The sequence below is a fragment of the Dermochelys coriacea genome, chromosome 2 (genome assembly GCF_009764565.3).
Source record: "Dermochelys coriacea isolate rDerCor1 chromosome 2, rDerCor1.pri.v4, whole genome shotgun sequence".
Taxonomy (NCBI): domain Eukaryota; kingdom Metazoa; phylum Chordata; order Testudines; family Dermochelyidae; genus Dermochelys; species Dermochelys coriacea.
In genome coordinates this window covers 186,439,188-186,460,901 of record NC_050069.1, presented here as the reverse complement: position 1 = coordinate 186,460,901, position 21,714 = coordinate 186,439,188, and the positions used below count along the sequence as shown (strand labels likewise).

The 21,714-nt window shown below is 44.0% G+C and overlaps 2 protein-coding genes across 45 annotated transcripts in view; one reads left to right on the top strand and one right to left on the bottom strand.

The window, feature by feature from the left end:
* Positions 1-20,023, top strand: part of FBXL2 (F-box and leucine rich repeat protein 2) — a 463,505-nt gene extending 443,482 nt beyond the window's left edge. The window contains exon 17 of the transcript XR_006279231.1: positions 19,866-20,023. The gene's annotated coding sequence lies outside the window, so the exon portion shown is untranslated. The remainder of the gene's footprint in view (positions 1-19,865) is intronic.
* Positions 1-21,714, bottom strand: part of CLASP2 (cytoplasmic linker associated protein 2) — a 274,460-nt gene that overhangs the window by 214,873 nt on the left and 37,873 nt on the right. For all 44 annotated transcript variants that reach the window (XM_043508830.1, XM_043508832.1, XM_038392148.2 and 41 more), the window contains exon 7: positions 8,178-8,248. In XM_043508830.1, the coding sequence (XP_043364765.1) occupies positions 8,178-8,248 (71 nt within the window). The remainder of the gene's footprint in view (positions 1-8,177; positions 8,249-21,714) is intronic.

Below are 21,714 nucleotides of genomic sequence, written 5' to 3'. Positions count from 1 at the left end.
CACATGCACGTGGCCTGTGATTCAAGCCACTACAGGAGGGAGTAGAGGACAGGACGTGGTAGAGTGACAATCTCGTCTAGACCATCCCGAACCAGGCTATACACCAAGGCCAGCCATGCCTGAAGAGGCCAGAATCTCAGCCTGGGGTGTTCTACTACATAGCTATAAGCGGCCATGTGACCCAGAAGCTTTAGGCAATTCCTTCCTGTGGTGGTAGAGAACTGCCTGAGGCTTTGAATGATGTCACCCAGGGATGGGAATTACAATTCCAGGAGGTACCCCCCGGCCTATGTAAAGTCCAGTACCACCCCTATAAACTCTATCTGCTGCACAGGGTATAGTGTTGATTTCTGTACATTCAGAAGGTGGCCCAGGTCATCGAAAGTAGCCCTTATGAAGCTGGTTTGTGCCTGCACTTATGCCCTGGGGCGGCCCTTGATTAACCAGTTATTGAGGTACGGGAGATTTCCATAAAACACTTGCACAGGAACACAGCCACAACTGCCATGCACTTGGTAAATACTTGAGAAGCCACCAACAGGCTGAAAGGGATGATTGTGAACTGGTAATGATTGTGGTTCACCATGAACGTGAGGTACCTTCTGTGGGACAGCATGATTGAAATATGAAAGTAGCATCCTTCAAGTCGAGGGCAGCATACCAGTCCCTGGATCCAAGGAAGGGATAATGGAGACCAAAGAGACCATGCAGAATTTCAGTTCCTCCATGAACCTGTTGAGATGTCGCAGGTCAAGGATGGGCCTGAGGCTGTCTCTGGATACATTTTCCTCCCAAAGAGGTCCAATTTTTTTGTTTCCCGTTTTTTTGCGGACAGGCGTTTGCACTCCCTCTCATTCACCGCAGTCACCACTAGGGAGTCCAGCCGGTTGTGTTCCCCGTAAGCTGCATGCTTGGGCGGCTGCCCATGAGAGAGTCAAATGCCGCCCAGCTGATTAGCAGAGCATAGAAAGCTGGCACCATGTGTTCAGGTGCTTCTTGCCCCCATGTTGTTCCATCCTGCAGCTGCTCCCAGGACCTTTCTGCTGGCTGTGCACAGTGGGGAAAGTAGAGGGGAGGCGCTGATGTCAGTGTGTCCTTCTCCCCTCACCCCTGTACCCCATCTCTGCAGAGCAGGGAGTGGGGATAGCCTGGCTCAAGCCTCAGAGCTGCTGTGATGAATGCTGAGTGAATGAGCGCCTTTCTTAAAGAGACAGTGCACTGTTTGAGATTTCCCCAGTAGTGCGCACGCACACAGGGTCTCTGGGTCACACACTCAGTGTCACACACTGTCTATGGGTCACGCACGCACAGTGTCTGGGTCTCACACACTGTCTCTGGGTCACACACACATACACATCCACCACACAGAGTTTCTTTCACACTCACCTCCAACCACATACTTGTATTATTATCGTTGTTACTTCTTGGTACTTCCTGCAATGCACATATAGTCTCTGTAATTTTATTTTTTCCAAGTGCGTTATTTTTGTGTTTTGACTGGTCTATGCATTTCATAATTTTTATGTCTTTTACACTTAAATTTAATTTTGAGTAATTAGTTCTAAAATGCCTAATCTGTCCTGGCTAGAGTAATTATCCCAATGGTAACTTTTTTAAAATATACATTAATTCTAGGGTTTTTGTTTCTACTGGTGTGGCTCATCCGGACATACCTTGATACATATAAAATTTATTCCACACATGGATGGAAAAAATTAGAGGGAACATTGCCGGCAGGGTAGGTAGGTATAAAGGTACTCATAGCCTCTAGAGCAGTGGTCTCCAGCCTTTTTACGCCCCAGATCATTTTTTCAATTTAAGGGTAACCCAGGATCTACCCTTCCCCTTCCCTGAGGCCCCGCCCCTTCCCCAGAGCCCCGCCCATTCAATCTTCCCCTCTTCCTGTCGCTCGCTCACCCCCACCCTCACCCTCACTTACTTTCACCAGGCTGGGGCAAGGGGGTGGGGTTCGGAAGGGGTTGTGGGCTCTGGGCTGGGGCCCAAGGGGTTTGCAGTATGGGATGGGGCTCTGGGTGCAGGAGGGAGTATGGGGTGCAAAGTCTGGGAGGGTGTTTGGGTGCAGGAGGGGGTGCTGGGGCAAAGGTGAAGAAGGGTCAAGGCTGGGGCAGTGAGGTCAGGGTACAGGAGGAGGTATGCGGGCAAGGCTGGGGCAGTGAGGTCAGGGTGCAGGAGGTGTGCTGGCTCTGGGAGGAGGCTCAAGGTGCTGGAGGGGGTTCAGAGTGCAAAAGGGGCTATGGGGTGCTGGCTCTGAGAGGGGGCTCAGGGTTGGGGTGTAGCCTCCCGCCGGGTGGCACTTATCTCGGGAAATTCCCTGTCAACAGCGCAGTGAGACTAAGGCAGGCTCCCTGCCTGCCTCAGCCCCACACTGCTCCCAGAAGGGGCCAATGCACCCCTGAGGCCTCTGGGGAGAGAAGAGTGGGGAACAAGGGGCTCTGCGCACTGCCCCTCTTTGCAGGCACCGCCCCCAAAGCTCCCATTGGCCACAGTTCCCCATTCCCGGCCAATGGGAGCTGCGAGATTAGTGCTTGCATGCAGGAGCAGCGCACGGAGACCCCTGCTACGGGGTGTGCTGGCTGCTTCCAGGAGCAGCGTAGGGCCATGGCAGCCAGGGAGCCTGCTTACTGGCAGCCCCACTGCACTGCCACAGCCAGAGAGCCTGCTTACTGGCAGCACCACTGCACTGCCACAGCCAGACATCACGATCAACTGGGAGACTCCCCATGAAAGACCAGCTGGTCGCAATCGAAGGGTTGGAGACCACTGCTCTAGAGAGAACAAAGTACTTTCACTCATTTCTCTTTGCTGTTGGCAGCAAAGAGGCAGGAGTCTGCCAGAGAGTTTTAGTGCTGTCACTAATTGTTTTTATAACAGGAGGGACCCAAAGAGGCCAGTATGTCGACCATAGGGTCCGATGCCTCCACCACCTCCTCAGCCTGGATTGCCAGGTTGTGTGCCACCCTTCTGAGAAGTTGTTGGAGCACTCTGCTATCCTCCAGAGTAGGGGCCGTTGACATTCCTGTAACTGCCTAATCAGGCGAGGACGAGGCCTGGGCTACAAGCAGGTCCTGTTCCCTGCCCTTGGCACCGAGGGGATCTCGGGGCACTCAGTGTTCCGGTGCGGCCCCTAGTGCCAGAGCTGGCGCAGTCAATGGCAACAATGTCAGTGCCAGTGAGGTTAATGTGGACGCTGGTATCAGTGTAGGCACTGCCAACTGCATCAGTGCCGGTACAGTAATACCCTGGTCGCGCTGGGATGGTGGAGCAGAAAAAGTAGCTGACACCACGAAAGCCAACCTAAAATAGTACTGTTGGTTCTGGCTCTGGTGGAAAGCCCCGGGGGTCCAAAAAGGCCACTAAGCAGGGGACTACCACTGATTCGGCCATGGTGCCAGCTGGTGTCATCTCCGCCTGTCCAATCTGGAGCTCCATATTCTCCAGGATATGGATTGAAAGGACTCCACTTCCAAGTCTGGGGACTCTGTATTGGAGGACCAGGGAAGAGCGCTGCCACTCGGTTCCGGAAAACATCATCTAGGTTTAGGGGACCGATGAGGCTCCGCTGTGTGTGTGCTCGTCAATGGTACTGGAGACTGAGGTCGAGGGAATGGCAACTGGCACAGAATCGTTGTGGGTTTACCCCTGGACGGCACCAGGGATCTCACGTCCTGTCCCGTCTCAGACGGGGAAGGGGAGGAGGGCAGCACCGTGAAGGCGATAAGGTCTCTTGCCACCTTGAATGCCTCCGGCATATATGGTATCCATAGGTCACAGCCCTCACTGACCAGTGAAAGATTGGGGGCCTGGACTCGACCGGTCCCATGTAGGGGCAGGAGTCGACACGACCCTTGAAGCAGAGACCGAAGTTGTGCGGCCCAACATGGGTCTCATGGCGGTAGGCTCCTTTTGCGCCCGTCTGGGCAGAGAGCAGCAACCCCTTTCAGATCTATTTTTCTTACGAGGCACCGGTGAATGTGAGCAGTGCCAGCTCCTGTCCTGTCGGTGCTGAGGGTCTCGACTCGAGTCCTTCCTCGGCACCAATTCATGCGCCAGCAGTGCCAGTGCGCTCCACACCGATGATGAGATGCTTCGTGTTGGCTCCGTCAACCAGTGGTCCAATTGCGGACGGAGAGCTTCCTCCATGAGGATTAACTTGAGACACTTATCTCCCCCTTTTGTGTCCTTGGACAGAAACTTCTGCAAATTTTGCAGCATTCTTTTCTGATGAGCTTCTCCCAAACACTTTAAACAAGAAGAATGGGGGGTCGTTCTTGGGCATAAGCTTGCCACAAGCTTCGCAGGGTTTACAACCCAGAGACCAAGGCATGCCCTGGTACCAGGAAGAAAGTGGAGGGGAACCCCCAAATGACACTTGTATGTAAAACTACTCTCTACTATATAAACTAACTATATACAAGAATGAAACTTCAACTACTAGAGAGACGCCTGCCAAAGCAAGAGCAAGCATTCTGGCTAACCATCATGGGAGGTAAGAAGGAAATGAGGGGGTGGCAGGTTAGCAAGACCCTATAACCAGCGCTGTAAAGGCATGACCCCAGGAGGCGTCTGAGCCGAACCGACAGATACGGCTGGGGGGAAAAAACAGCGTGTGCACACCTAATTGGAATTGACATGAACATGCACTCAAAGAATGCCTGTGTTTTACAGATAAGATAACCAAGGTTCAGAGATGTTAAACAACCTGCTTAAAGTCAGATAAAAAGACTGAGGTGAAGCTCAGAATAGAATACTAGAGTCCAATAAGAAGTGCACTATAATGGTACATCTACAATGCACGCTTGTAGTGGGTTGTGTTGCATGCCCAATATCACACTCCCCCGCTTCATCCACACGCAAATCCACGTAAGAGGTGAGCTGAACCTGAGCTGGTATGCTTGGCTGGGTGTATGGCGAAAGAGTGTGTGTTGAGCTATGATATGCACCTTCCCCACATACCCACTTTGTAACATGGACCTTCAGAAGTGAGATTGGCTAATATACGCCCACATGCACATGAGTCAGGACACAGGTGCATACTGCTGTGTAGACATACCCCAAGGCAGTGGTTCTCAACCTATTTATCATTGCACGCCTCATCCAATACTACCTATATGGCTCTGAGATGTCACATGACCACAGCTGTGTGCTGATTGGGCTGCAAGCGGCCCGTGGGCCACGAATTGAGAACCACTGCCCTAAGGTTATGTATACACTGCAATGTACGCCCAGGGTTAGTAGAACTCAAATTAGCAGACCATGGGTTTTGTTAACCTGGGGCTTCGGCATCTAGACTCATTTTAACTCCAGGTTAGGAACTATTAAACCAGGAGTGGGCAAACTTTTTGGCCCGAGGGCCACATCTGGGTGGGGAAACTGCATGCAGGGTCATGAATGTAGGGATGGGGCAGAGGGTTGGGGTGCAGAAGGAAGTGCGGGGTGTGTGAGGGGGTGCAGTATGCAGGAAGGGGCTCGGGGGGGGGGGAGAAGAGCTGCCCTTGCCTGCAGGTACCACCCCCGAAGCTCCCATTGGCCACGGTTCCCCGTTCACGCTTCCAGGAGTGGCGAGGGCCCACAATGCCACAGGGGTGGCAATCCCGCAAGCCAGGTCCAAAGCCCTGACAGGCCAGATCTGGTCCACGGGCCATAGTTTGCCCACCCATGTTAAACCCTGGGTTCCAACCTGCATCTCCAGCTTCTGCGCTGCATTGGACTTGGGCCTGTATAACCACCCATATCCCAGACTTCCTAGTGCCCTCCCAAAACGTGGACACTCTAGCCCTCTGCAGTGTGGGAAAACATGATTGTCCACCAAATTTGACTGTTTAGAGGACAAAGAAAGTTGGTCCGAACAACTGTGGGATACTTTTGGATGAGTCCAGAAGGGCTGCATCTACACTGCAAAGCAATAGGGCTTGAATCCCAGATCTCAGCTTGACTAAGACCCTCCACCCTCATGAGATGCAGGGACTGTGGGTCAGCGTGATTTGTGTGTAGACAGAAGGTGGGTGAAGACTTGAGCTTCGTTTGAACACTAGGCTTACACTGCAGTGTAGACATATCCTAAATGTCTTGAGATATATATATAGATATATATATATATCACTCCCACTCAAGTGCTCAATCTACTAGATTACAGCTCTCCTCAGAAAAGTTGACATTTTCTCCATGTTTATTAAAAAAAAAAAAAGATATGCAAAATGTAACTCTGAAAACTTCTCAAGCGGTATCCGTTTCATAGCAAAATAAATTTGTTTACCACATTAGTGGTCATTTATAGGCCTGCTTTTACAATACAGTTTATGGAAAAGAAGTTTTCCAACAGGGATTTGTTGAAAACTAATTAAGCGATTCCTCTCTAGAGGATATCTTTTACTGTTCTACAAAACCTTTAAGACTTAGGCGCATCTCATGATGTAGCACACCTAAACCTCTGGGCAATAGAGAATAAGGGGGAGAGGGAAAAGATATAAATACAATTCATAGGGAGGCAGGTTTTCTAAAGTCTTCTGCTTTCATATAGACTAGATATGGTAATTTCAGAAGTGAATACATCGTGTGGCAAAATGGCCAATATTGGTATGAGGAGTCCTGTGCTTTTCTTGGTGGGGGGCTAGGACGCCACCCCTTGCCCCTGGTCTTTGGAGGCCTACGGCCTCGCTAGAGACCAAAGAAGGTGGTAGAGAAGGGAAGCGGGGGAAGGGGTCTGGGTTTGCTCCTCACTCTGAGCCCAGCCCCTCTCAACCCCTACAGGTTTCCTATCCTCTGCCCCCTTGGGTAGGGTTACCCTCGGTCCTTTCTCCTTCCTTGTACAACCTTGACTGCCTGAAGCAGGGGTTTTTTATTAGGTTCCTGTCAGGACCGTAACTGACTACAGGTGCTCCAATTAGCCTGTAGTAACCTTTCCTAGTCCACAGGGAACCACACCTTAATTAGCCTACAGCTTATTTATCTCCCCTCTACCACTCTCCCACTGCTCCCTGGCCCTGCTGTATAACAATACTACTTTTTGGAAAATGCATGTATATATAATAAAACAGGATGAAATTAATTCTAATTTCTTTACTTTTTAAAATTATATTAGAATGCCCTTTTATGGCAATCTAGGTTTGTCACAAAAAACAACCATCAGAAAAATCCTATAAATGTAAATCAGGATTTTCTTTCATCTGAGACACAAGAAGAAAGAATGATAAAAAGCTACAAAAAACAGTTTTATTCAAGTCACTGAGGCAGCACCTTTTTAGTTGCAGTATAAAATTTTTATAATTGGCTTTCACTTAAAACACAAAGCTCAAAGTAATTTGTTAATTAAAACAATGAGTGATGCTTCTGTTCTTTCACTACAACCAAATACTATACTAGAACCACAATGTGGAATTTACAACAGGAATTCAATGCACACCAGTTTGCTTCACTGAACTGAATCAAAACTAATAGTGAAGTAGTGAAGTAAATTTGCTAGTACAGTGAACTTGAGTAACATCACAGAGTCCTTACTTCAACACATGCCAAGTTTTCTAACAGCTACAACAGTTTCAAAATGCTCTTACAATTGTTTATAGACACTTAAATATTTTTCTTGTAAAGAAAAAAAACCGTCCATATATTTATGTTTAATTCCTGGAGAGAGACATGATCTAAGTGAAATATATGTAATGTATGAAAATGTAGTAAGGAATTACACACACTTATTTAGATAGCTATTCTGAAATCTCCTCATTACCCCTTACTGAGCACAAAAGTAATTATTCTGAACATATTTTGAGGACATAAATTGCTTCAGTGGTGCTGCAAAACTAGCCATTTTTACCACCTTCACACTGCAATGGTGCAGAGATGTAAGTAATGAAATTATTGCTTCCACTGCCAGACATTTTAACCATTCACATAGTGGGGTATAAGAGTGCTGTGCAGAAAAGGATATTAACAATGACTTCAAGAAAAGATCATCAGTATGAGACAGTAAACATTTGCTAGAATTACACTAATGTCCAACTTTAAGATTGTGGCTTAAATGCATATTTCTACAACAGATTAATCTGAACTTCACTTTTGTAATACTAGTAGTTCCACAAAACAGATTACAGTACTTAATAAAGGTTAAATGTGAGTTACAATAACCTCTGACTTTGAATAGCAATATATAGTTGCATACTTACCACTGACGTTACTTAAAATCGTACTTCCAGAGTCTCTCACTTCATCAAATTTTGCAAATATTGTTTGTAACCTGGAAATAAGGGAAAAGATCAATTTTAAAGTCTATGTGAATGAAGTAGGGATATTTCCCCAACCCCTAAAATGAAAAATAAACTCAGTTCTCGCTGTGTTTTCTTCATGAGCAGATTTATAGATGAATGGTTGAAAACTAAAGCTGTTTATTATTTCAGCCAGCAGAAATCTATGGAAACAATGTCTGAACAACTTTTCCTCTTGAATAAATTCAACATATTCTAACAAAAACAAAATTCACTTAGCAATTAACATTTTATATTCCAAACAACATGATTTTAAAAAAATAGAAGTCTATTACTACATTACATTTATATTAATGGCATACATTAGGCTTTATGTGAACATACTAGCATATTTATGTAAAGCTCTAAAAAGTAATTATTTTAAAGTCGGGGTATATTGTAAAAATTAAGGATAAGACTGAATTTATTTGGAGGCAATTAACAGATTTCTCAAAAATCTCTGTTTTATTTTAATAAAACTACTGTTTGTAAGAGTAATTTTGCTTTCCAGTAGCAGGAAAAAAGTAGTTACATTTCACATTCAAAATATACTGAACATTTTACTCTTATTAAAGTAAAAGGTAACAATATTTTACGTAGGATTACAAAAATAACAGAAATAGGCTGAGTGCTCTAAGTGCAGGTAAATAGACAGTAAAAGAAACTACAGTAAAAGCTGTGTTATCTGGCACTTTACCAACTGGAAAACTCTATAAACTGGCATTTCTGATCTTCATTGAAACCCCAGTTTATAGTCCAGTTGGCGTGGGGCCGGAAGGCTCCCTATCTGGCTCCATGTAGTTCCCCAGAAACGGAGACATGTCCCTGCTGCTCCTAGGTGGAGGAATGGCCACGAGGGGTTCACGGCGGGGAGGAGGGGTTTGCGGGGCGTGCACTCTGGGAGGGAGTTTGGGTGCAGGACAGGGCTCAGGGGGCTGGTGCACAGGAGGAGTTTCGGGGTGCTGGACTGGGTGGTGCTCACCTTGGGCAGCTCCCGCAAGCGGCAACATGGCCCTACTGCTCTTTGGAGGAGGCACACTGCCCCAGTCCCAAGCACTGGCTCCACAGCTCCCATTGGCCGGGAACCAAGGCCAGTGGGAGCTGCAGGGGCGGCACCTGCAGGTGGAGGCAGCAAGCAGAGCTGCCTAGCTGCGCTTTCAACTAGGAGCAGCAGGGACATGTCGCCACTTGCAGTGAGCGCCACCCAGATCTGGCACCCCACAGCCCCAACCCCCAGCCCAGAGCCCCCGCCAGGACCCAAATTCCTTCCCTATTAACTAACTGGAATTTCTGACTTATCGGCACTCCCATTTCCCCAACATGCCGGATAACAAAGCTTCTACTCTATTCAGTTAGTATCGTCCATATTCCTCATTTAGTCCAGAGTGCTATGAGATAAAATGTACGTGGATCTATGTATTACTGAAACAGACAAACCAGAAAGCAATGTATGGCAACTGAAGTTTAATATAAAATAATTAAAATCATATTTACATTTTCCAGGCTTGGAATATATCAGTATAATATGTCAACCTTTTACAAAAAGAATAGAGCATAGAATAATTAGGTACGTCTACACTAGTGACTGTACACTTGTCCATACACCTAGCTGTGCCATAATCCCCTTACGATCACATCTCAACCCCAGAATCATGTAAGTAGAAGGGAGCAAGGGGAGTAGAGGGCAGTAAACTAGTATACCTGAGAGCTAAGTACATGCCTTGGCTGTGGCAGTCGTAAAGGGTAACAAGAAAACATTCTACAAATACATTAGAAGCAAAAGAAGGAACAAAGACAGAGTAGGCCCATTACTCAATGGGAGGGGGAGGGGGAGAACAATAAAAGAAAATATGGAAATGGCAGAAGTACTTAATGACTTCTTTGTTTCAGTTTTCACCAAGAAGGTTGCTGGTGATGGGATGTGTATCAGTGAATGCCAGTCAAAATGAAGTCGGATCAGAGGCTAAAATAGGGAAAGAACAATTTAAAAATTACTTGGACAAATTAGACGTCTTCAAGTCACCAGGGCCTGATGAAATGCATCCTAGTATACTCAAGGAGCTGACTGAGGCGATATCTGAGCCATAAGTGGTCATCTTTGAAAAGTCATGGAAGACGGGAGAGATTCCAGAAGACGGGAAAAGGGCAAATATAGTGCCAATCTATAAAAAGGGGAAAAAGGACAACCCGGGAAATTACAGACCAGTCAGCTTAACTTCTGTACCCGGAAAGATAATGGAGCAAATAATTAAGTAATCAATTTGCAAACGTCTAGAAGATAACATGATAAGTAACAGTCAGCATGGATTTCTCAAGAACAAATCGTGTCAAACCAACCCGATAGTTTTCTTTGACCGGTAATAAACCTTGTGGATGGAAGGAAGCAGTAGACGCGGTGTATCCTGACTTTAGTAAAGTCTCACATGATCTTCTCATAAACAAACTAAGAAAATGTAAGATAGATGGAGCTACTATAAAATGAGAGCAAAACTGGTTGGAAAAAACTGTTCCCAGAAAGTTAACAGTGGTTCACAGTCATGCTGGAAGGGCATAACAAGTGGGGTCCCTCGGGGATCAGTTCTGGTCCGGTTCTGTTCAATATCTTAATCAATGATTTAGATAATGGCAGAGAGAGTAAACTTATAAAGTCTGCAGATGATACCAAGCTGGGAAGAGTTGCATGTGTTTTGGAAGATAGGATTAGAATTCAAAATGATCTGGACAAACTGGAGAAATGGTCTGAAGTAAATGAGATGAAATTCAAGAAGGACAAATGCAAAGTACTCCACTTAAGAAGGAACAATCAGTTGCACGCATACAAAATGGGAAATGACTGCCTAGGAAGGAGTACTGTGGAAAGGGATCTGGGGGTCATAGTAGACCACGAGCTAAATATAAGTAAACACTGTAATGCTGTTGCAAAAAAAGCAAACATCGTTCTGGAATGCATTAGCAGGAGTTTTGTAAGCAAGACACAAGTAGTAATTCTTCCGCTCTAGTCCACACTGATTAGGCCTCAACTGGAGAAGTGTGTCCAGTTCTGGGAGCCACATTTCAAGGATGTGGACAAATTGGAGAGAGTCCAGAGAAGATCGACAAAAATGATTAAAAGTCTAGAAAACATGACCTATGAGGGAAGCCTGAAAAAACTGGGTTTATTTAGTCTGGAAAACAGAAGACTGAAAGGGGACATGATAACAGTTTTCAAGGACATAAAAGGTTGTTACAAGGAGGAGAGAGAAAAATTGTTCTCTGAACCTCTGAGGATAGGACAAGAAGCAATGGGGTTAAATTGCAGCAAAGGAGGTTAAGGTTGGACATTAGGAAAAAAACTTCCTGACAGGGTAGGTAAGCACTGGAATAAATTGCGTAGGGAGACTGTGGAATCTCCATCATTGGTGATTTTTAAGAGCAGGCTAGACAAACACCTGTCATGGATGGTCTAGATAATCCTTAGTTCTGTCATGAGTGCAAGGAACTGGACTAGATGACCTCTCGAGGTCCTTTCCAGTCCTATGATTCTCTGTAGAGGGCTAGGAGGGTGGGTTGTGGAATGAACAAGTGGAACACATCTTGAAGCAGAACAGTTACAAAAGATTAATAATCATTTTTCTTCTTTCAGCAATTGCATACATGCATTCCACTCTAAGTGACTTCCAAGCAGTTAAATAGGTGAAGGAATCGGAGTTCATGTACACAAAGACAGCAGTACAGCTCGACCAAATCTGGCTTCATCTCTTGAATGCTGACTGATGGCGTCAGTGTGCACTAAAGGGTGTGCACGAAAGACAGGTTGCTGTTTTACACATTTCCTGAATAGAGCTCTGCACTAAAAATGCTTCTGAGGATGCTTGCAATCTTGTGGAATAATCAGTCAGGTTAGTTGGCAGCAAAACACCTGCCTGAACATAAAAAAAATCCATGAAATTATCCAGGACAAAACCGTCTGTGAAGATATTGGGAGACCTTTCATCCTGTCTTCTATGACCACAAACAGTTGGGTGGACCTCCAGAATGGTTTAGTTCTTTTTGTGTAGAAAGTTAGAATCTCTCTAACATCCAATGAGTGAAGACATTCACTCCTATTTGCATGGGGTTTCATGTAAAAGACACGTAGGTAAATTGCCTGATTGCTTTGAAAATGTGAAACCATTTTCAGGAGAAAACTGGCGTGAGGATGTAAATACATCTTATCTTTAAAGAAGACTGTGTATGGTGACTCGGATGTCAGAACACGAAGTTCTGACACTCTTCTGGCCAAAGTGATAGCAACGAAGAAAAACACCTTTCAGGAGAGGCATAAGAAGAAGCACGTTGCTAAAGGCTCAAACAGTGGTCCCAGAAGTTTTGACAAGACCAGACTCAGGTCCCAAGGAGGAACCGGCTTCCTTACTTGAAGGTAAAAACCTTTTTAAGCCTTCAAGGAATCAGTTATCTGAAAAAACAGATTGTTATCCATCTGAGGGTGGAAAGCGGATATTGCTGCCAGGTGTATCTTGACAGAAGAGATTGCTAAGTCTTGCAGTTTCAGGTGCAATAAATATTTAAGTACGTTTTATATGGCTTAACGCATCAGCGAGACTCAACACTGGGATGCCCAGACCAAGAACCGATTTCATTTCAAGAGGTAAGTAGCTCTGGTGGAGGGCTTTCTACTGCCTAATAGAACCTTACAAACTTGCTCTGATCAAGCCTGCTCTCTGAGACTGAGCCATGAAGCTTCCAGGCCATCAGATGAAAGGAGCTCAGGTTCGAGTAGAAGAGCTGACCATAGTCCTGGGAGATCAGGTCTGGGTGCAACAGAAATGGAACTGGAGTCACCACTGAGAGGTCTAGCAGAGTGGCATATCAGTGTTGGTGGGACCATGCTGAAGCTATCACAATACCCCAGGCCTAGTCCCGCTTGATCTTCAGTAGCACTCTGTGCATGAGCAAGATAGGTGGAAAAGCACAACAAAATTGCCCCATCCAAGGTGGCAGGAACACATCTGTGATGGAACCCATACTGTGGCCTTGTAGGGAGCAGAATTGCTGACACTTTCTGTTGTGTCTGTTTGCAAATAGGTCTATTTGGGGAGTGTCCCACTTCTGGAAAATGTCTCTCGCCACATCCGGAAAAACAGAACACTCATTGTTACTGGAGAAATACCTGCTGAGATGATCTGCTAGCTCAGTCTGTGCCTCTGAAAGATAAGAGGTCTCAAGATTGATTGAGTAGGCTATGCAAAATTCCCATAGCTGCACTGCTTCCTGACAAAGGAGGGAAAAGCGTGCTCCTCCTTGCCTGATAAAACATGGCTGCAGTGTTGTCTGTGAGACAAAAGTTTCTACCCCTAATGTGGGGCCGAAAGGCCTGTCTGGCAAGGCGAACCTCTCTGAGTTCCCTGATGTTTATGTGAAGGGAAAGTTCTGCCAAAGACCAAAGGCCCTGAGTTCTGAGGGGCTGTAGGTGAGCTCCCCATCCTAACACGGACACATCTGAGACCAAACTCATTGACAGTTTTGGGTGTATAAACGGAAAGTCCATACAAACGATAAGATGATCCAATCATCAATTTGGGGACAGGAGAACATGTGGGGATATGCAAATACAGTGTCCAGATGGCTACAGCTTGGTGAATACATTGATCTGGAGGGATCTGAGATGCAGCCTTGCGTATTGTACCACATATATGCACAAGGCCATATGACCTAGGAGCCTCATACAATTTCAGGCTATTGTGATTGGATGACATTTGAGATGCACTACCAGGGATTGGCTTAATTGGAATTTAATCTCTGGGAGGTAAGCCCTGGCCTGGGTAGAGCACAGGACAGCACAGCCCAAACTCTATCCTTTGCACTGGAAAGAGGGTAAACTTCATTTATCAGAAGGCCTAACTGCCTTGAATGTCAACTGGATAAGTCGAACATTGGACACTACCTAAGCCCTGGAGCAGCCCTTGACTAGCCAGTCATGTAGATAAGGGTAGACCTGCACCTTTAAGGTCCTCAAGAAAGTTACCAATACTGCCATACATTTTCTAAACATCCAAGGAGCTGCAGACAGGCCGAACAGGGGTACCATGAATTGGCAGTGTGAGTGGTTCACTATGGTATATTGACACATGAAAATTAGCATCTCTTAAACTGACGGTGGCATACCAGTTTCCGAGATCCAGAGTGGGGATAATGTATGCCAAGGTGACCATGTGGAACTTTATCTTGTTGACATAGTGGTTGAGTTGCTGAAGGTATAATATAGGTCTGAGACCTCCCTTGTCTTTCGGAATTAGGAAATAATGGCAGTAGAACCCCTTTCCTCAAATTCCGCAGAACCTCTTCCATGGTTCCCACCCAAAGAAGAGACTGAACCTCCTGGACCAAAAGTTCTTCATGAGAGGGGTCCCTGAAGATGAATGATGAGGGAGAGTGGGAAGGAGGATTAGAAATAAACTGGAGGGTGTATCCCACCTCTACTGTGCTTGGTATACAATCCAAGGGACTTAATGGTTGCTCTTGAGTCTTTGTCCATGAAACTTCACATCCGTCTGCTACAAAAAGTGCATAGCTCCTTCGAAAGGTGGGTCCTGAATAGTCTTGTTGGATCTCCTATGAGGCCCTCACCACTGATTGTCCCTTGTCCACTAGTGAGGAGGACTCTTGCCTGGCCTCTTGTGGGAGCAAGTTTTTGAAGTTTTGCATGGAGTCCCACGTTAAAATCGAATCTGCCCAGCAGCGTCTGCTGGTTTGTAATTTTGAGTTATAACCCCATGATAGAATAAACTTTCCTATTGAACAAGTCTAATTTGTTGAGTCCGTAGTTGTACCCTGATGATCCTCTCTCATTGACAGCAGATGCCAACAGGGATCCCGGGGGGAGGGAGGGAAGGGGAGGTGTAAAGGAATTCAACCTTGGGTGGTAACATAGTATTTTTGTTCAGCCCTTTTTGAAATAGGGGGAAGGGATGCAAGAGACTTAATTGAATCTATAACACCCTCACTTTTGAAGGGCCCACAGTGGCTAACATGTCAACCAAACTCCGGGAAGACACTCTCACTACCTCCATCTGTATGACCAGATCTAAGGCCACTCTCTAACTATTGGTATGTCCTTTAGTCATCCAGGGAGACTGCCTTGTCAGGAGGAGGCCAGCACTAGATGGGGGTGCTCTTTCTCCATTTCTGCTTCTGTATACCAAGGCAAAGAAGTGCTTTGGCTTAGATATTATTCTACTCTGACCCCTGTAACTGGAAATCTTTGGTGCCAGGAATCAGCGCCTTTTGGCAGGCTGTTTCTTATGTCTTTTCTAGGCACTAAGGATGGTGATCAGTGATAGGACTCCAGTACAACAGAAGCAGCACTTCTGACTAGCACAGAGGCACTTAGTGCTGAGTCTGACTGGCCTGGCTCAGATGGAGGTCTCAGTGCCACCTCAATGAGCAAGAACATCAGCGTGGCCTCCCAATCCTCCTTTGTACAAGGCTTAAAGTCCTTGCAGATCTGGCAATAGTCCCCAATATGACCTTCCCCCAGGAACTTCAAATAGCTTGAGTGGGGGTCACTCAAGGGCATAGCCTTATTGCAAGAGGTGCAGAGCTTGACTCCTGGTGATCAAGGAATTCCTCAGCACCAGGGAATAGACAAAAAACCCCGAAAAACATGGTAACTTATTTATTAAACTTCACTAAAACTAACTATGTACAACAAAGAAAGTCCACTGAAAGAACTTGCGAATGCAAGGAGAGTAGTTCCAGTGACCATCACAGGCAGTAAGAAAGAACTGAGAGGATGCGGGATTGGCTGGGTGCTTTATACTGGTACTAAAGTTGCATGGCAACAGAGGACACCTGAGTCACCGAGACGGGTACCACGGAGGGAAAAATTACGGTAACTGTGGGTGGGGCATGCGCATACCTAGGGAAGAATGCACATGTGCAATCACTGGAAGAAGACCTCTGCTTATGGGAGCCACTCATGGGATCATACCATTACTTGCCTCGCAAACCTACACAATCATGACCCCAACAGTGGACTTCCCAGCCTGCGTGCACTGGTATGGCTTTCCTCAATCAAGTGTTCTAGCACTGGAAGTGTGCTGCAAGCTCCTCACACAGCTCCACGAAGGTCTGTTTCCTCATTCAGAAGTTCTGAAGCCACTGCTTGTCATCCCAGGTTTCCAAAACAATTTGATCCTACTACACTGTGGTGATTCTCCTGTACCAGAAGCAACAATCCATCTATGGATAATACTGGATATCACCATATCTGTTTCAAGGGACCTGACTGGAATGTCACTCAACTTCATGGCCTCCCATCTTTGGCGTGTCAGAAAGTTCTTCCCAGTTTCCACCCGGCATCTTGCTGGTCACCTACGCTGTTGCATAAACATTAGTCCCACAGTAAGGAGCAAGAGTAGAGCCAGATGATCATTCAGTTGCTCCATCTCTTCCATATAGTTTGGCAGGAGGGAAAGGTGAGCAGGAATTGCCACTGGCCAATGTGTGAAGGCGGTAGCCAGTATCAAGACCACACAGCAAAGTGGTTCCTATAGCATCTCCTGTGATGCACAGTACCCCAGAATACTGGCCCTGAAATGATAGCGCTAACATTGGCTAACAAAAGCAGCAGTGTGAACGTGGGAATGTGTGTTTAGAAAGCATTCTGCCCACATCCAGCACAGCATACGTGGACATTTGGAGTGGGTATGAAGAACACATATGGGTGTGTACATGGTCATCTACCCTGATATGAACATAAGTGTCCATGTAGTCTGAGATTTAAGTGACATTACTGAAAGTATAGCAGTGGCAAATGTCTGGTATACATGAAAGAATGAGACAAAACCCTGAGTTACTACCCATAATCATATCATATCTTTTATGGAATTTTCATATGTACGTTTTGACCTTTCTAGCAATTAGTAAATTTAGATATCCCTTCGGAAATGCTGGCAACCTTCTTATGAAATTTAATGCCACATGGTATTACTTACCCTCTAAAACTTACTAAGATTAAATAAGGGTGAGATGTTTATGCAAAACAGAAGAGACTTGTATATCTATTCTAGAATAAAACTGCAATGGTTTATTAGTCCTTATACTTCAGGACAGAAACTGATGGCTGGATGGGTTTCGGAAGAAATCTTCCTCCACAGAATAACATTGCACAACCGGAGACTGATTTTTATGCCTCTCTCTGAATCATTCTTCATACTGATAGCCACTGTTAGACACAGTATACCCAACTAAACGGATCAATGGTCGAGTCTCAATATGGTAACTGAGTCTAACATAAGCCTCAATTTTAGATGCAACACTGGTTACCTTGAATCCTAGTTTTAAGTACAACCATAACTTACATGACACCTTGTGCAGCTGTACATTTACACAACTCAGTTACAGCCAAACTTCAACAGTTCCCAACAACATATTACTTCATACAAAACATATGTTAAAAGAATAAATACTTCCTAGTCACCAATCAATTTGTGCATTGAATGAGGCAGTCTTATTTTAAAAAACAGTATTTTATCATGCAATTGAATACTATCACCTCGCATACACACATGAAGGCAGAACTAACACTGCAGGAGCAAACTTAACTTGGCATTTCCTGGGTTATGAATGCATCACTTTTCCTCACTGTTCAACATGTGGGCCCATTCACTGTACACAATTCAACCTCTGTAATTCATGATGAAAGTTGCCTTTCGACTCTCACCTCATTCATTGCATACCCATTTCATTCACCATCCAACCTGCACACTGAATAATGAATAAATCAGGTGGTTAAAAAAAGTGTTCATATACTCAAAGAACATATTTATGGCGTTTAAAGAACCAAGGACAAAGTTGTACTTGTGGCACCTTAGAGACTAACAAATTTATTAGAGCATAAGCTTTCGTGAGCTACAGCTCACTTCATCGGATGCAACTAACAAATTTATTAGAGCATAAGCTTTCGTGAGCTACAGCTCACTTCATCGGATGCTCACGAAAGCTTATGCTCTAATAAATTTGTTAGTCTCTAAGGTGCCACAAGTACTCCTTTTCTTTTTGCGAATACAGACTAACACGGCTGCTACTCTGAAAAGGACAAAGTTATCAACATACGGAAAACCTTAACTTTAGCATTTTCTGACTTTGCAATCTTAACATTCTTTTAACCTAGAATATACCTTTAAAAAAAACCCAAACTACTATTAATATTTTTATATTGCACTATTTACTACACAGCAGTGGAATGCTCCACCCTGTCCTGCTCTTCATGTGTACTCACTGAGAAGACACAATATACGATTACACAGAATGAGGTAGAAACCTGTCTCATTTCATACACTTCTTCAAATATATTATATTATATCCAATATTCTTCGGGGGGGGGGGGGTGTTTTACCACCTTAACTCCACCTTATCCAAAATTTTATCTAATTTTTCTTTTGAGGTAGGTTTGCACAGTTTTCTGATTTATCCGCACAACTCTTCATTTTGGAACAGTCACTTCACTGTAATCATCAGAACAAGAACAATATGTTTGAAGCAACAGTAATTCACAAAAACCATACATTATGCTACTTTAATTTTGAACCTCACATTTTTAATTAGGTCACACTGAGCTCAAAGAAATTTTTACGAAAGCATTTCAAGCTGCAAGTTCATAAAAAAATTAATACATTATACAGAATAACTACATTCAATTCTTTTCATGTTGGTTCAACCACTTATGCACATTTAAATAATTTTTAAGCAAGTGTTTTTTCCAAGATTCTCTTTACATACATGCTCTGACACAACTATTTTCTTTTGGGTTTAACAAGAGTGTCTACATGGGGAGTTACACCAACACAGCTAGAGTAATAATTATACTGCTAGAATTCTGTTGATTAATATCCCCACATAGGGATATTTCAGGGCTTGTCTAATTTCACTCTGGCAGGCTATACTGGAATGAACATATATCCTAGATTTGGCAGCAACTCTTGCTAAGTAAGATGTAATTTAATACTTCAGTGCTGAAGGGTCAATTATTGCCACCTCTTGCATTTTACATAGGTCTTTCCCTTTATCATCTACGTGCTGGTTATTTGTCTTGTCTATATGTCTAGCATAGAAAGTTCACATGCTAATGTTATTATAATCCATTCCAGGGTGGATAAAAATATTTTTTTAAATTTAAATAGGTTTTTTCCTCAAAAAGCATTTTATCAAAAAAATCCAATCTAAAGAGTTTTAATTAAGATATATTATAGCTCCAAGATATCTCGTCATGGAACAGGGATTATAAATTCTAAATCTATAGTATGAGACAATATATTCATGTAATGTTTAAGAAAAGTTTTGTAAATGAATTCCATTTATGGATTAGGGACCCAATCTTATCAGGTTCCAGGGGCTTCTGTATAGATTATTTAGGTTAATCTTTCTATCTACCCAATGGGACTCAGTGCTCAGTCTGGAAGATACCATCAGAGATGCTTAGTTTTGCAGTTTTCAAACTGTGGATTTGTGTCTCCAGAGATAACATGCTTGTTAACAGCAAAAAGTGTTTTAAAATAAATAAATATACATAGAGAGGTGAGAAATAACAGACCTCAACCCTATTGTCCCTCTGCAAATTTGTGTACACAGAGTCAAACCCTTACCTCTCCCTAAAAGTGCAAGGTTTCAAAAAGTTCAATGAATAGAAGACTGTTGGGGCGAAAGATCTGGACAATGAGAAGTCTGGAGATAAATGTGAGAATGGAGGAACAGGCAGTAGAAACAAAAGTGAAACTGTTTGAGCAGCATATTCCAGAAGTCTTGAGGTCTTTCTGAATGTAACCTTCATTGGATCTACCATGGTTTTCCCTTCTGATGAGAGAAGGGTAAACCTATAAATGGTAGCCTGTCGTAAAAGGGACCCAGTTTGGGAATATTTTAATGAAGTTCCTCTACCTGTGGATAAGACTGGCATGCATGCAAAATGCAAACAGTGCAACAAAGAAATGCAAGGCCTGGTTGCCTGAATGAATCATCATGAGAAGTGCTCCTTCTCAGGAGGAAGCTGCGCTGAAGATGATGAAAGGAACATGTCTGAACATGCAGGATCTTCAGGTTGGTAAACTTTTATTTCATACTTCTTTCTTAAAGATTGGCTGTCTTCCTTCTGGACTATTCTTGAATTCTCAAGTTTGAGCAAAAAATATAGTTGTTACTCTATGGTACTATCATTTCAGATGCAGTTGTGATAAAAAAAATAAATAGCTGAAATAGGCAAATCTTCCTTTTATAATTTCACCTTTAAAGTAGTACCGAGTGTCAGTGAATGCAATGAGTAATACTAAAATGAGCAGTATGGGAATAATAATTAAATAACTGCATTGACTTATTCTGTTTAAGAGACTCCATCCTCAACATACAGGATTCTGAGACTATCCACCTTCAAGATCACCACCATTTTCTATAGTTTCAGAGTTATCTGCCAATGATAGTGTTTCAGTCACATCATGTAAGTCACATAGCCACAGTACATCACCTGCAGCAAAAAGAAAAAAAAATCTCCATCGTCCAGAAACAACCAGAGATAAGTCTGTGATAAGAACCAGCAGACTACTAAAAGAGGTAATTGATGAAAAAATTGCCCGGTTTGTTTATGCAACAAACTCTCCTTTCCAGATGATTGATAACCCAAACTTCATTAACATGGTTCAGTCATTAAGACCAGGATACAGGCCACCCAACAGAACAGATGTCACAGGCAAATTGCTGGATAAAGTGTATGAAAGAGAAATTGTGCAGTGTGCAAAAGGTCTAGAGAGTAAAATTGTTAACCTGAGTCTTGATGGGTGGAGCAACGTCCACAATGATCCAGTTGTATGTGCTTGTGTGACAACAGAAGAAGAGAATGTCTTCCTTACAGAAACATCAATACATCAGGAAATGACACAGCAGAATACTTACAAGAAGTAGCAGTAAAAGCTATAACAAACTGAAAAAAAAAATTCAAATGTCTAGTACGCAGCTTGGTCACAGACAATGCTGCAAATGTATCCAAGATGAGAAGAAATTATTTAGAAGAGAGTCTCAAGCTAACATATGGTTGCAGTGTTCATTTGATGCACCTCCTAGCCAAAGACTTCAGTGTTCCAGAAATAAAGGCTAATGTTAAAATTGCAAAATACTTCCACAACAACTACTTTGCAGCAGCTGTTCTGAAAAAAAGTGGAAAGAACCAAGCTAACTCTCCCACAAGATGTGAGATGGAACTCAGTAGTGGACTGCTTTGAGCACTACATCAAGAAATGGCCTAATCTGATGATAGCTTGTGAACAAAATTGTGAAAAAACAGATGGCACTGTCACAGCCAAAGTTCTCAACATTTGGCTTTAAAGAAATGCTGAATACATGCTGAGTAACCTGAAGCCTATTTCTGGAGCCTTGAACAAAATGCAGGGAAATAGCTGTTTTATTGCTGACGCTGTTTGAATTTGGAAGGCAC